The sequence below is a fragment of the Dasypus novemcinctus genome, chromosome 2, assembly GCF_030445035.2.
Source record: "Dasypus novemcinctus isolate mDasNov1 chromosome 2, mDasNov1.1.hap2, whole genome shotgun sequence".
NCBI lineage: Eukaryota > Metazoa > Chordata > Mammalia > Cingulata > Dasypodidae > Dasypus > Dasypus novemcinctus.
The window spans coordinates 148,319,391-148,334,632 of record NC_080674.1 but is presented as its reverse complement, the minus strand read 5'-3'; the positions used below and the strand labels follow the sequence as shown (position 1 = coordinate 148,334,632).

At 50.0% G+C, this 15,242-nt stretch overlaps 1 protein-coding gene across 2 annotated transcripts in view; it reads left to right on the top strand.

Annotated features, from left to right (window-relative positions):
- Positions 1-14,139, top strand: part of HBEGF (heparin binding EGF like growth factor) — a 98,321-nt gene extending 84,182 nt beyond the window's left edge. Inside the window, exons 3-8 of one of the 2 annotated variants that reach the window (XM_071218359.1) lie at positions 2,677-2,914; positions 3,114-3,287; positions 6,050-6,227; positions 11,336-11,491; positions 12,341-12,431; positions 12,748-14,139. In XM_071218359.1, the coding sequence (XP_071074460.1) occupies positions 2,869-2,914; positions 3,114-3,287; positions 6,050-6,227; positions 11,336-11,491; positions 12,341-12,413 (627 nt within the window). In that variant the 5' untranslated portion in view covers positions 2,677-2,868 and the 3' untranslated portion in view covers positions 12,414-12,431; positions 12,748-14,139. Of the gene's footprint in view, positions 1-2,574; positions 2,915-3,113; positions 3,288-6,049; positions 6,228-11,335; positions 11,492-12,340; positions 12,432-12,747 lie in introns of those variants that run through there. The other variant, XM_004477836.4, reaches the window with a different exon arrangement.
- The last annotated feature ends 1,103 nt before the right edge of the window (positions 14,140-15,242 follow it).

Genomic DNA, 15,242 nt, shown 5'->3' with positions numbered 1-15,242 from the left:
ATTTCATTTGATGCTCATAATGATGGGGAATAAAATCCAGTACCTTTACCTCAGCCTGTGGCATCCTCTATTATCTGTGCCTAGTCTTTCCTCCAATGTCATCTCATATTCCCCCTTCTTTTCTGGCCCTCTTGCTGTTCCTTGCATGGTCCAAGCTTGTTCCCACCTCTTTGCACTATTTGCACACCTTGGGATGCTTTTGTCCTGAATCATCACTAGTTTGGCTCTTTCTTGTGATTCAGGCCTCAGCTTTTACGTCACCTGCTCAGAGAGGCCTTTGCTAATCAGTCACTGAATCTAAAGTGTCATCTGAGGCACTGGACACATTCTCCTATAATACATAATTTTAATTTTCATCTTAGCACTTATTGCTAAGAGATATATTTTGCCCTTTTTATTTATTTAATATGTTGCCTGTCTCCCCCTACTATTGAATGTTAGCTCCATGTAAGCAGGTCCTTGACCATCTTGCTTATTGCTGCATCCCCAGTGCCTGAAATGCCTTCAGTGAATGTGAAACAAATAAGTTAGTGTGGTTGGCCCAGCATGAATTGTGATTCCTTTTTTTTTGGTTAAGGAACACTCAAGGTTCTGAGAGGGCAAGTGACTGCCCAAATCTCCAATCCAGGCCTCTTTCTTCTTTTTCCAGGCCCTTCCCATAAAACCTGGCTGACATACAAACCTAGCTGGGGTGGGGTTCCAGGTGTGATGAAAGGTTGGAGTTGCCCCATGAATGGGGCTGAGGTTGATGAGGAGGTGAGAAGGCGGAAGGGCAGCACTCGAGAAGGGAGAAGCAGGCTGGGACAGGAGAGCAGGGTGTGAACCTGGTGGGGAGAGATGATTTGGCTGTGTGTCAGGAAATGTTTACCTCCACCCTCCCCTAGCGAGACCCAACTACAAGGAGGCTTCATTTTTGGGAAGCAGGTGATTAGGCACCTGCTGAGGGAGGACAAAGGAGTGGCGGAGGTGGTGACCATCACTGAGGCCCTAGCCCTGATAGTGATCATCCAAAGGAATAATCCCACAGCGGCACGTGGCCAAATAGGTGACAGGTGAGCTTCTGCCTGAAACCAGCTCACCTGCGCAATAGATTCAGACACACCCTAGGGGTAGACAAAGGGTTTGGGGAAGGGAGAGAAAAGGTGCTTCAGCCTAGGCCTGGGAACTCGAAGGAAACAGAGTGGTCAAGACAGAATGCTTTCTGATAAATAACAATAAAAATGCTACATTTATTGAGAGATTTTAATATGCCTGGCACTGTACTAATTGCTTTGTTTTCCTTAATTCAGTCCTCAAAATAGGATTTTTCTACTACTTTTCTACAAAGTAGGCATTATTATTATTCCCACCTGAGAGATGTGAAAACTGGAAACTCAGTGAGATTAGGTATCTTGCCAAAGGCCACATAGTAAGTAGCAAAGTCAAGATTCCAACTCAGATCTGCAATGATTTCTGTGCACTCTGAAAACCTAGGCCTGGGGAGGGTTCCTGGGCAAGTTAAGAGGGCAAAGCCAGAATGACCCCTAAAAAAAGTGGGGCGGGGTGAGGCAGGGGGACAGATGGTGGAGAAATAGCACGTCTGGTTTTGTTCCTACACAGGGCTGAATCAGGCAAGCTGCTCTATCTGGCACAATTAGAGGGCAATGAATGACAACCCAGCTCTGTGTCAAACATTTATCTCCCCAGCGCTCCTTGGGGGCTGAAATATCCAATGAGAGTCAATCCTTTGGGTCAGGGCATTTGACTCCAGAAGACCCTTTGAAAATACGTGGGATGGGAGAGAAACACATCAGTCTGCTGGCACCTGTTGAACTTAGGTCTGTCAGCTGGGGCCTATGGGAGGGGACTGGGTTTTTATGTTGGGAAAGAACCAGCTCGAGAACAGGGAAAAGTCTGCGGGTTTCACAACCTGTATTTCTCTAATCCCAGAAGCCTGGGATTTATAACCCACGCTTCAAAAATCCTACTGGAGACTATGTCCCCTGGTGGAATGTGAAGGGAAGCCACTCCAGCAGCTGGAAGAACACTAACTTCCTTGGCTTTTCCTGGAAGGACACTAAGGGCCTGCAGCTGCAACTCCGTGGCGCTCTCTGGCTCATCAGACCTGATAGTATTCATGTGTCTAAGTTTTAAATGATAAATGAATTTATTTTTTACTACTTGCTCTATTGGTAGGCAAAAAAAAGTGGGCTTCTGAAACAGGGGGCGACATGAGTGGAGAACCCTGGCTCGAAGGGGAGAGCTCAAGGAACTAGGCCTGGAGAAGGAACGGGGTGGTGGTGTTGTGGGGGGGGGGGGGGGGGAAGGGTCCAAGGGCAGGATCTCAGCCCAACACTCACAAGGCTGCAGCGCGGCGGGCATTTGGGGAAAGGTAGGAACCTAGTCCCTGCCACCTGCTGATCTGTCTTTGCCGCAACCTCCCTGACTTGGCCCCGCCAAAATGCGGGCGCCGCCCCCTCTCCTCTCCCCCTCTCCCTATTGCCCCCACTGGGTCGCGGGATGAGCCGCAGGCACCCGGAGCCGGGCGAGTTTCCGTGAGCGGAAGGGGGGAAGGGGCGGCGCTGCGCGGGGCGGAGCTTGGGCGCCTCGGGGAGCCTTATTCCCCGGCCGCGCGCCTCGGAGCGCTCAGTCAGGCGAGGGAGTCGAGCGCGCTGCCGGGCGTTCACCCTCATCCAGGGGCTCCGGTGGACAGACCCACTGAGCGAGCGGACAGACGCGCAGCAGCTCCAGGCTTGCACCCAGAGGCGGGCGGCACACGGGGCCCGGCGGAATCTCCTGCGCTTCGCCCGCCTGGTTCCCGCGCCAGCGCCCGGTGGCCGTCTTCTCCAAAGTGATTGCTGCCGCGCCGCCCCCGCCGAGCCCGGGACCATGAAGCTCCTGCCGTCGGTAGTGCTGAAGCTCTTTCTGGCTGCAGGTAAGAGGGCTGCCAACGCCCCCGGAGGTCGGGGGGATGGGGACGCGGTGCTGGGGGCACTGGCGAAGGTCGCTGCAGCGCCCCCGGCGTGGGCCACTTGGTGGGGCCCGTGCGCCCCGGCGGGCAGGCGCCGGCATTGGTGCGTGGCGGCCGGGGGTCCGGGCGGGGGGTCTGATGCGGCCTCGCCTCTCGCCCGCAGTGCTCTCGGCATTGGTGACCGGCGAGAGCCTGGAGCGGCTTCGGAGAGGGCTGGCGGCGGGAACCCGCAACCCGGACCCTCCCACCGAATCCACCGACCAGCTGCTGCCCTCGGGAGGCGGCCGGGGCCGGGAACTCCTGGACTTGGAGGAGGCAGACCTGGACCTTTTCAGAGGTGGGTGTTGCGGGCCGCCCTTCTTGGGACGCTAGTGGACAGTGAAAAACTAAGCGGATCCGGGATCCTTTTGGTGTCGGGGGACCCAGGCGGGTTGGGGGTTATTTATGGAGGACCTCGAGGAAGAGCTGACGGGCTTGACAGGGGCACTGGGGAACCTGGAATATGGTCCTGCTGTCTTTCTGGTCCTGGGGTCTTAACTGCCAGGTTGCTGTCCTTCCGGGTGCTTTGAGGGGAAATCGAGACAGGCCAGGTGCTGGGGTCTGTACATTCGGTGGAACAAGGAATGGCTGAGATTCTTTCCCCAGAGTTCCTATATTAAAAGGGGACAAGTCAGAATTCACACATCAAATGACTATTATTTAAGAGGTAAGGGACGTGGAGATGCCCAGGCACAGAGAGTGTAGTGTTAGTCTGTTCTCCACCGACCTGTCTTCAGATAGGGAGAGTAGAGGGGGGCGAGGAACTCTTGGCCTCTCTAGGTGAGGCCAGTACCTATGAATGATAAGCACTGTATCCCCAGAAGGCCACATAGAAATGCTTGGTGGGTGTCGATGAAGCACACTCAAAGCCTGGAGGCTTCCTGACCACATTGAGTGCCTGAGACTCTAAGCAGAAAAAGGCATGTGTGGCTGTGGCGGAATAAAGGCACAGGGCAGAGTCCAGAGCCTCGGACCTTGCCTGCTTCCCTGCCCCCAGCCATCTGCAGTGATTCTTGAGGGTGGAGCAGGGATTGAGCCCTGGAGCCCCGGAATGACTTTATTTGGTTGAAAAGATACCCACCTGTTCTAGCCTTGCCTGCTCCTCAGCTGCCCTTCTCTCTCCTTACCCAGAGCTTCCCTTGGGCACGCTCTTTGCTTCCAGTATAAATCAAAGGTCTACTCTGAAACCGAGCCTGGGCTCCTATCCCCCCACCCTCTCACTGTGCCCTTCTGGGGTCACCCCTGGCCTGAACAGCCTGGATTCTCCTGGTCCTCTCCTAGACTGGGCAGGACAGGGCTGTGACTCACCCCCCACCCACGCGGCTGCTCCTCATACCTCTGCAGACCTGACTCACTGCTCCTTCTTCCAGGCAGGAGCCAGGCTGTAACCCTACCACTTTCTCCCTTCCCTCTCTGATTGCCTTGGCTCTTGTGCCTCACTTTCCCCACAGCTCTGGTCACCTGGGTTCCTCTGCACACCTCCCTCATCTTCTGAGCTCTGGAGGGGCCTGGGATGACAGAGGAAACTGGGGACTGTGGGGCTGCTAGCATCTGCCTCTCTTTCCTGTTCTTGGATTTGCTGGGAAAGGACCATTTTTTAGGGCTAGGGAGCCTATTACCTAAAATAAATATTACCATTTATTTATAAGGTAATATTAACTAAACCAAATAAGTTGGTTTATCTGTATCCATGTAACTACCGTTTGAGATAGGTACTCTTTACAATTACATTTAATGGCGATCTCCAAGATTCAGAGGTTAAGTGAATTGTGCTAGGTTGTGTGGCTGAAATTGGAGCACATGCCTGTGGACTTCAGAGTCCATTCATTATCGTTTTCTTTCATTGTTTCATTCCTAACTCAACATCCCAGGTACTCTAGACTTGGAAGAGAAAGATAGAGGTGTGGGCAGCTTATAGAGACTATATTTCTAATCCCAACTCAGTGCATAATTTGGGGCAAATCACTCTGCCCTTTCGGACCTCAAGTTTTTCATCTGAAAATGGAAGGCCATGAAATTCTTTGAGGTCACTTCCAGCTTGAAGATTCTAGATCTCTAGTTTAATGTATCGTGTTCACCCTTCCTCTAGACATATGGCTATAGCCATGGGCAGCGGGAATCTCATTCCTGCTGGAGGTAGGGGAGTGTAGGGGGACTGGCATCAGACCCCTGGGCTGATGGGCGTAGCCTGTGGCCCGGTCAGGGTGAGGTTGTTTTTCCCTTTGGCTCTCTCAAGTCTGGAAAGGAGGAGGGCGGGGTGTGTATCATTGTTCCAGGTCCTTCGGGACAATTCTTTACTTTCCATCTCTTCTACCCCTTGTATATACTATAACCCCATCTTAAAGAGCTATAAACAGGACATTTGGGGATAAACATAACTGGAACTTTGAGAGAAGTGAGTAAACTTCAAAGGGCATGGAGCAGGGTAAATATTTTGCTTGAAGTCAAAAAAGCTGGGCCCTGACTAGGGATGGCCTGCTTGCCACTCCCTAGCCTGACTCTGCCCTGGACTCACGGTACCCTGGTGCTAATGGGTGCCCCGGAAGGGGCCACCTGAAGACATGGGCTTCTAAAATAAGAAGGTACTCAACCTCCAAGTACCTTTTCCAAAAGCAATTTTTGTCTCTGACACTGTCTTCCTGCAAGTGGGTCACTGAGTGCAGCATCAGGAAATGAGTCTGATTTGAGCCCAAAATAGAACAAAGTGGAGGTGGGGAATAGCGGGTAAGGAAGACAGTGGGGTGGGAGTGAGGTTGGTAGAATTGCCTAATTGCAGTTGCTTGACAGAAGCTGGCAATCTTGGAACGAGGTTCTTAAACTGAGTTTGTAAAAAGCCTTCCTTGGAACCCACCCTGACCCCTACTTCTTCCTGAGATTCTTGCTTTCTGGTGGCTCTGCTCAGTCTTCCTTCAGCCCTTGGAAGGCACTGAGCCACGGGAACGTCCCAGGCCTCTGACTTCCGGTGGGATGAAAGGGTGCACACTCCTTCCAAAGGCTACGCTGTTCTGATTCTTTCCCTCATGATAGCCAAAGACTTAACAGGGTGCCTTTCTCCTGCAGTTGCTTTCTCCTCCAAACCACAAGCTCTGGCCACACCAAGCAAGGAGGAATATGGGAAAAGGAAGAAGAAAGGCAAAGGGTTAGGGAGGAAGAGAGACCCATGTCTTCGGAAATACAAGGATTTCTGCATCCACGGAGAATGCAAATACGTACAGGATCTCCGGGCTCCATCTTGCATGTAAGTATCCCTTCCCCAAGACTGACTCTTGTCAGCTACATGGCTGTTCCTTGAACTCCTAATTTGATCCAGTTTCTTCTCAACCTCTGAGCGGAAGTTGGGAGGAGAGGAAATATTTTTAGACAGTGGAAGGGGCTCTCTGCATCAGATGCAATTTCCTGTGGCGTAGGTTCATGACGTTCTTGCTTCCTTGGGGACATTTCCTGCTTGCTCAGAAATAAGCATGTGGCTAGGAGCTGGCACTTGAAGGCAGGTCCTCATTCTTGCCTCATGGCCTGCTCTGGGTGGAGAAGCCAATAAGAAGCAGAAACATGGCAGAGTGGGCTTCCTGGGTGGAATGGAGCTCCTGTGGCCTCCTTCCCCAAGTCCCGTAGGCGCTTACGAGGCATATCTGGATACATGCTATGCTGATGTGTTTGCAGTTGGGTATGTGTGCACATGAGGGAGCAAAATGGGTTGATTTTAAGGTATGGCATGTCATTGCAGAGAGCGGTCATTGTGGGTATGGATGACACCCCTCCCTCCTTTTTCCTTACCCCAGCAAGGGTCAGGAGGTACAGGACATGGAGAGTAGTGGCCTTTGTGCAGGGTTAATGGGAAACGGAACCCGAAACAGCAGGCTTCAGCCCTCAGTCAGGCAGTATCTCCCCTTCCCCGGGCAGGGATGTGGGAGGAGGGGCCGTGGCTTCCCCAGCTGCTCTGCTAGGCCAAGCCCAGCAAACGGCAGTGTTGGCAACCCCTCAGGGATGACGGCACTGCCATGCTCTCTGGCAGGCATAATGTCGCCACTGTGCCTGAGGCCAATACCCCACGTCAGGCTGCAAACATGCGCTCTCTTCCGCTGGGCATGAGTTCCCTGTATGGAGGCAGCTGCGGGGGCATTGTGGCCTGGGAGACTCTGGATAGGACCAGGAGACTGCTGGGTGCACACTTCCTCCCCAACTGTCCTAGCCTGGGGTCTCTTCTACCTGTGATTAAAATAGATCCTTTGGCTTTTTAAAGTTTCCTTTAAAGAACCCTCTGATTGCACATAGCAGAGCTGCCCTGTTTTGACACTTGGCAGACAGACGCCTCACTCCCTGCAATGTCCGTGGTCACTTGTATATCTGCTCCTGTAACATCCTTGTCAGGAGCTTGGCATTGGATAGGGTTGCTTAGGTGTGGCCTTCAGAGTCCCCATATTTTTCCCCCCAGGAACTTGGGACAGGACAGGAAATGTTTGTCTTAAAAATTTAAAATGGCATCATTAGCACAGGGTGGAGGCAATGACTCCAATGGTAGTCAGGATGGATTGAGGCCAGGGATCTGTCTGGGCTGAATTAGTTGAGGGTGCTGGTGGGTGGATATGGGGCTTCTGCTTCTGGACTGTGAAACCTTGTAAGGCTCTTCTCCCAGAGGCCTAGGCTTACCCACCAGAGCTCCTGGTTGTCCGAGGGATAGTGGTGTTAATCATAATGGTACCTCCTTTGCCCCAGAACTTCACCATTTACATTTAAAATGACTTGAGCCCAACAACTCATATGTTTGTTTGGAGCACCTACTTGGTGCCAGACACTATTCTAGGGGGTGGGGAGATATAATCTACTGTGATTCTCAAATCCCTGTGCTAGGTAAGCAGGGCTTGCTTTTTCCACTCAAAGACAAGGAAACTGAAACCAGAAGGTGGAAAGTGATTTGCCCAAGTAAGTGGATGAAAACAGGATAGGGACTCCGTGCCTGACTCCCAGTCCGGCATGCTTTTCATTGTCCCAGGCTGCACTGTTGGTCTGTGTCCCTCTTCCCCATACCTGTCCATATAGAGTCCAGGCAGGATTTTATAGAGGGTGGTGGTTGTTGTAGAGGTGTCTTAAATCTTTTACTAGCTTAAGAGCATGTCAATCTGAAGACTTTTTGTCTACTTCCCTCTTCTCTGGCTAGGAGGAATTTTCAAGGAGTTGGACTCCTTGTCTGGTCTGGCTGCCTTCTGCCTTTGGTTCTCAGGGTGAAGGCAGCAAGAGAACAGAGCTCTCAGTTTGGGGGAATGTTTCATCTGGGTACCAACATCTGGGGCCATTTGTGGCTCCTCCCTGCCTCCAGACCCAGGAACCGCTAGCTAGGGTGTGTCCAGGCTGGTGTGGTGAGCTTGAGGCCAGCAGCTTCCGAAACCAGCCCTCCACAGCCACCATTGACAGGAAAACCCTTCTGTGTCACAAGCTAGAAGTTGCCCTCAGGGAACAGTTGAAATTGGCAGTAAAGTTTCCTGTGGCTGGAGGAAGGATGAGGGCATTTGGATTCAGGAGGTCTCAGAGCTAGAAGAAAGACAGGCCCCGTGGCTCCAAATGGTTTCACTGCCCAGATGCAGAAAGCAATTTAAGGCAGAGAAGGAATGGCAAGCCCCTTCTCTTTGGCTCAATCTGACTTTAGCACCCCATTCCTCAGCTTATGTATAGGCAGTACCCTCTGGAATCTGATTATATAATAACTCCCACATATATGGGACTTGGCCTTCTAAGTGCTTTCATCTCATTTGAGCCTTACAATACTCCAGTGAGGTAGGCATTTATTCTCCCTGTGTTTTACACAAGGAAACCAAAGCTTGGAAAGGTGAAGTGACTTGGCTAAGAGCACATGGCTAGAAATAGCCGTAGAACCAGTCTGGAACTCAGGTATTCTGGGAACCCTCATCAAATGGTGCCCCCTCCTGGGTTAGGGGCAGAGAAGCTCGGTTTGGATGCTATCTACAGACTCTAGAGGGTTCTTGCTTCTGTTGTAATACAAGTTCTGAAATGGGTCACAGGCATGGGTAGGTGGAACGTGTGTCCCAGTTTGATGGGCAGTTGACTCTGGGCAAGCACATGCTCTTGCCCCCACCCTGGGATGCTTGGAATGTGCTCTTTCTCCACCCCCACCCCCCTTCCCTGGGGAAGCCAGGAGTCATCTGCAAAGGGAGGGGGAGGGGATAATATTAGGGTGTTTACATGATTATCCTTTTGACTCAGGGTGGGGGTGGAGGGATTATGTAACTGAATTGTGGGGCTCTGAGGCCAAGCTTTATTTCTATCATCTGAGTAACTACCTGTGGGGTTTGAATGATGGGCTGGAAGTGAAAAACGGAGTCGACTCTCCCTCGCAGGAGAGCATTGTCTCTGAAGTCATCCAGACTGCCAGGTTGAATCCTGGCTCTACCCCTTACTAGCTGTGTAACCTTGGACAAGTTACTAACAGAAGTTAAGCCATAGTCTCCTCATCTTTAAAATGAGGATAGTAACTCCTACTTCATAGAGAACTTTTTATGGTTATGTGAAATGATCCTTGTAAAGCAGCACAGAGTACTAGCTACTTATAATTATTATTCATAGTAATAATAACAATGCAGTTAGAGAACAGGGTCAGACAATCCCAGGAACCCATCAGGTGTGTGTTTCCTCTGGGGTAACCTACTCCTTTCAGAGCGGAAAGAAACATGAATTTGAAGTCTGCCAAGACTGGTTTCTAGTCTTGGTCCTCCTGTTTCCTTGTGAAATTTTTGGCAAATCACTTAATCTCTCTAACCCTTAACCTTAGCTTTTCCATCTGTAAATTGGGGCTGTTCCTGCCTACCAGGATGTTATGAGGCACAGTTGAGCTTGTAGATAAGGATAGTGTCTTATAAACTGTAAACTGCTGTGCACAAGTGATTCTCCAGGGAGCTTCTGGGAGCTTGCTCCCTGTCAGGGATGGGCTGATGGAGCAGATGCATGGAGAAACCGAGCAAGGAACTGTGTGCTGTGCTGTGTGTATAGTGGGCTAGGGTAGCAGAGAAGGACCCGGAAACCTGCATGCATCTTGCAGTGAGATGGCTTCCCAGTGCATGCCGGGAGGAGCTGGGACCAGGAAAGGGGCTGAGCAGGAAGGCAAGGGCAGGGATCAGAGCCTGCCAGCCGGGTGTGGACTGGTCTGCTCCTTGGAGCTTTTCTGGCATCCACTGGGGCAGGAAAAGGTTTCCTAGCTCTGAGACACCAGGAGTACAACCTCTTTTCTAGAGAAAACTTAACTCAGAATAGAGAGCTGCCAGGTTCTCAGTGCTTTCTTCAGCAGCCAGTGGCCTAAAGTCCCCAGGCAGACAACACCACATCACCCTGGCTAGGGGTAGGCAGTTGTGGTGTGGGAGTGGGCAGCACACTGAACTCAGAGTCGGAGATTCCACATCCACCCTCAGCTGTGCTGTGTGGCATTGGGAAAACAGCTTTGCCTCTCTGTGAAAGGGGGCTCCCATCCACACCAAAAGAATCTTCCAGGGAATCAGATAAAGAAGGGATGTAAATGTGCTGGTTCAATTGTAAGCACTTCCTCAGAGTTTCAAGGAAATGTTTTCGATGAGAAGAAGCAGTTGCTGTGTTACTTATTTCTTGAGTGAGAAGAGCCAAAAGGTTGTTTCTGACATTCTTACATGCTCTGGCAGGGCAGCTGGGCAGGAAGATGCTATCTTGGTTTGTTTTGCTTTTCCTGTGGTGAAGGAGGCCTGATACCCCAGTTCAGAGGCCAAAGGCCGAAGTTAAGCTCCCAAGCTAGGCCCTGCACCCAGGAAGAGCTAGGAGTTAAATGAAGGGAACTTGAGCAAAACGACTTCTGGCAAAGGAATAGAACCTATTAATAGGCCGGGCAGTGGCAGAGAGGGACCGGACGCTGGAAGCATTAATGGGGAAGCTGGGTTTATTTCTGGGTCAGAGCATTGCAGGGCCTCGCTCTAGAGAGGAATGCCTAATCCCCTCCCTCAGCCCACCGACTCTTGTGCCCAAGTTGTCTTAAGTGGCTTCAACAGAATGTCTTAACACACATGCAGTAAATCAGCCACAGGTGGAACAAATCTGAGACCTTCCAGCTCTCCGTCACTTTTTCCTTGCCTGGAGCAGGATTCTCCGGCCAGAGAACCAAAGGGAATGGAGAAAGGGGAGGGCACAGAGTGGGGGAGGAAGGGCATTGCACATTCAGAGGGGCTTTTAAAGAGTCTTTCTTATTAAAGGGGAAGGATAGAGGAAGGGTCGGGGTCATTGTCAGGGACTGAGGGTGTGAGGAATGGGATTTGACTTACACAGGAGAGAGGGGCTGAACCACTGACCTTATCTCCTCCTTGTGCTGTCTTGAATCAGCTGCCACCCGGGTTACCACGGAGAGAGATGCCATGGGCTGAGCCTCCCGGTGGAAAATCGCTTGTACACCTATGACCACACGACTGTCCTGGCTGTGGTGGCTGTGGTGCTGTCGTCGCTCTGTCTGCTCGTCATCGTGGGCCTTCTCATGTTTAGGTGAGTGTTAGGGGCCCCTGCAGGCTGTTTCTGCTGAGAAGTTGGGTCTGACTCCCATTCTTCCTTCTCCCAGGTCTTCTGCCTGGTGATCGCATGAGCCTCCTAACTTCCCAGATCCTGGGCTAGGGGTCTGACAGGACTTTCCTGCACGCGGGTTCTCCAAAAATCGGGTTTCTCTGGCCTAACATGAATCTAGTGTCTAGACCCAGGGCAAACTCGCCAGGCCATAACAGATTCTGCTATATATAAAACAGGAGTTCTTTCCCGCCCCTGCATCCCAACAGCCCATGAATGGATCTGCCTTTTCACACATTTTCCCCCCAGCTCTGGTCTTTGATGGCTTCAGTGTGTGGTTTAGCATCAGCCATGCCTTGAATGCCATCAGTATATCCTTCCAGCTCTGAGACATCTGGACTTCAGGCTATGTTTTCAATCCAGGTGATGTTCTAGGTTGGGGGAGACCTACCAAGTAGTCTATGCCTGTTTTCAAAGGTATAACTCATATGCTATGAGACCTGCAGTAAGTTACCTCATCTTTTTGACAAGGGCTGTAATCTTTTTAATGACTGTAATCTCTGTCTACCTACCTCATAAGGATGTCGTGAAGATCAGATGAATGAGGTAAAAGCTCTTGATACATTGCAGTCCGCTATTAGAGACAGGCATCCCTCAGGGCATTTGGGCCTTTGATCAGATGTCTGTTGGGTACCTTCTGTGATTTTCCAGGAAGAGTAGGAGCCATCACAGCAAAGTTGTTGGGGACGACCTCTTTTGGAACCTGCACCCTGTGCCTCAGTTTCTCCCCTGTTGTAGCAAGCAGGGCTTGCTCATAAACCTTCTCTTCTTCAGGTATCACCGAAGAGGAGGTTATGATGTGGAAAATGAAGAAAAGGTGAAGTTGGGCATGACTAATTCCCACTGAGAGACACCTGTACTCAAGGTAATGGGCCAGCCTTTGCCCCATGACACTATCACTACCTTTCCTGGCCCTGTTTCAAGGAGTGCTAAATTCTTCTCTTGACCCAAGGGTCGGGGGCAGGCTATGGTGGAGTCAGGGTCCCATGGGAGAATTGTTTTCAAAAAGGCTATCAGGGCTTCATCCCTAAAGAGGGTGAAAATTGCCAGAGGGATGCCTCAGAGGACAGTGTCCCCCACCCTCTCTTTCCCTTCCTTTCCCATCCTAGATGATCTTTCTACCTCGTAAACCTGGATCCAGGAGATAATGTGGTTTTAAATGCCTTCCTCTTGTGCTTTAGGAATCAGCTGGGGACTATTACCTCTGAAAAGACACAAGTTGGTCTCAGATTCTGCAGAGGGGAAGGACTTCACAACTAGCCACGAAGATTCCCTTTTCCCCCGTTGCTATCTAGATTGGACCTCCCGTAATTGCTTTGCCAAAATACCAGCGCCCTCAAGTGCCAAACAGAGTATGTTCAATGAGATCTGGATCAGAAGAAAGCAAAAGCGAGGGACCTTCATGCCCTTCTGATTCCCCTCCACCAAACCTCACCCCCATAAGTTTGTTTAAATACTTACTTTATGGATTAAGATGCCAGTTAAATGCCAAATGCTCCAGGATCTTTGACTGAAAAAAGAACAAGACGAGGAAGAAGGAAAGATTGGTGGACTAGAAGAAAGTAAGAAAGATTTTTGAGAAGCCGTGTTCTCAAGTAGTCACCAAGGGATATGCCATTTGGACCCTCCAGCGCTGGATTTGATGAGCTAACTGTGAAATACCACTAAGCCCAAGAACTCTGAATTTTGGGACTTCAACCCAGATGGAAGAATAATTTAACAGCTATTTTTTTTTGTTTGTTTGTAAAATGCCTCTTAAATTATATATTTATTTTATTCTATGTATGTTAATTTATTTAGTTTTTAACAATCTAACCATAATATTTCAAGTGCCTAGACTGTTACTTTGGCAATTTCCTGGCCTTCTACCCTGCATCCCATACCATCTGGCTCAGAGCCACACTCCTCTGCCGCAAATCTGCAGCGGCTCTGTGACCCATCTGTAGTAACTTATTGTCTCGCCACATTTCTGAAGCTCTTCCATGATCAAAATGCCACATGGGGAGTTCTGTACCGTCAGGATGTAGGAGTTAACTGTCAGATCCACTCTATGAGTTGGACTGTAATCTTGCCTAGGCAATTTTGTCTACCGTTTGTGTTTTGAAAGCCGAAGGTGCTGATGTCACTGTGTAACAGATCCCGACATTTTCCTGTGTCTTCTCCCTCCCTTGCCTGCAGCTTTCCTGCCCGCAGCACCCCACCCCCATGGCCCCAGACCCACAGAATGAGAACTCATTCGCCCTTGTGTCAAGACATTTCTTCTGGTGCTACTCCATGCAGGGGTCAATGCAGCAGAGGACAGTCTGGAAAAAAGTGTTAGCAAAGAAAAACGGGAACAGGAAACATTAGAGCAGACTGTTCTTGGTATTGATTACCTATCAGTTTCTACAGAAGGTTGGAGGTGGGGAAGAGTTTTGTGTAAACATACCCACCTCACCAGAAGTACAAAGATATGCTGTCCTGGTCCCTTCTGGAAGTTTCTGGTGCCATTTCTGAGCTGTTACAACCTGTATTTCCAAACCTGGTTTGTATTTATACTTTGCAATCCGAATAAAGATAACCCTTATTCCATACCCTTCTGTCTGCTTGTTTTAACTGGGAACTGGTTTAGTATAGATATTTTTTAAGCCCTGACTTGGTTTTAGGTTCTATGCCAGACCTATTTATGTATACTATCTCAGTACCCCCAACAATCCTGTGATGGAGGTATATTATTGTCCTATTTTTCCCAGAGGAAGAAACTGAGGTTCAGAGAGGTTCTATAACTTGCCTGAGGATACACAGTTGGAAAGTGACAAAGCTGGGACTCAGACCCTGTTAGCCTGACTCCAATTATTTTGTCTGAGTACTTACACTATACTACTTCTGAGACAAAAGAGAATAGATCTTTCACATGAGAAGTTTGGCTAACTATAACCAGAAAAGACATCCATTCACTCAACCAACAGATTCCAGACTCAGGGCCTGGTCCTGTGCTGTACATGTAAGAAGGTATTGCTCCTGGTGAAAATAAGACATCCTTGACTCCTCTCATTCTCCATAGCCAACCCACCAGCCCTACCCTCAGAACATATCCTTATGTAACGTTTTCTCATCATGCCACCACTATCACCCCAGTACACATCACCATCGTCTCCTGCCTGGACTCCTGTGATAGCTTCCTGTCTCCCTTCTACCTCACCTCTAACAGTATTTCCAACATAGCATCCAGTGTGGTTATTTTAAAATATATTTCAGATCTCGTCTGCTCGCTAAACCTTTCCTGACCACCCTATTATACAATTACATATCCCTTCCCCACCCCACTCTTCTTAATTTACTTTGCTTTATTTTTCTCCATAGCACCACCACTAACATCTTCATATTTGTTCATTGTCCATCTCCTTCTATGAGAATGCCCATTCCATGAGGGCAGAGTTGTGTGCACTGCTTCAGTCACAAGTCGTCGGCACTCAATTGTTACATGCATGAATATAAGAAACAGTCCTGTCTGGCGCCAGCAAGTGTACAGGCATGTGATTCAGTGCTGCCCTTGAGGTGTGGCTGGGTGTAGAGAAGGGCCCTATGGGGTTGGTGAATGGGGGTCACAGGATGACAGTGGAATTTGGGGCATGTCCTGTGGCCATGGTGTCCTGAGTGGATTGGAGGCTGAGATCAACTGGGAGGCCAGTGAACA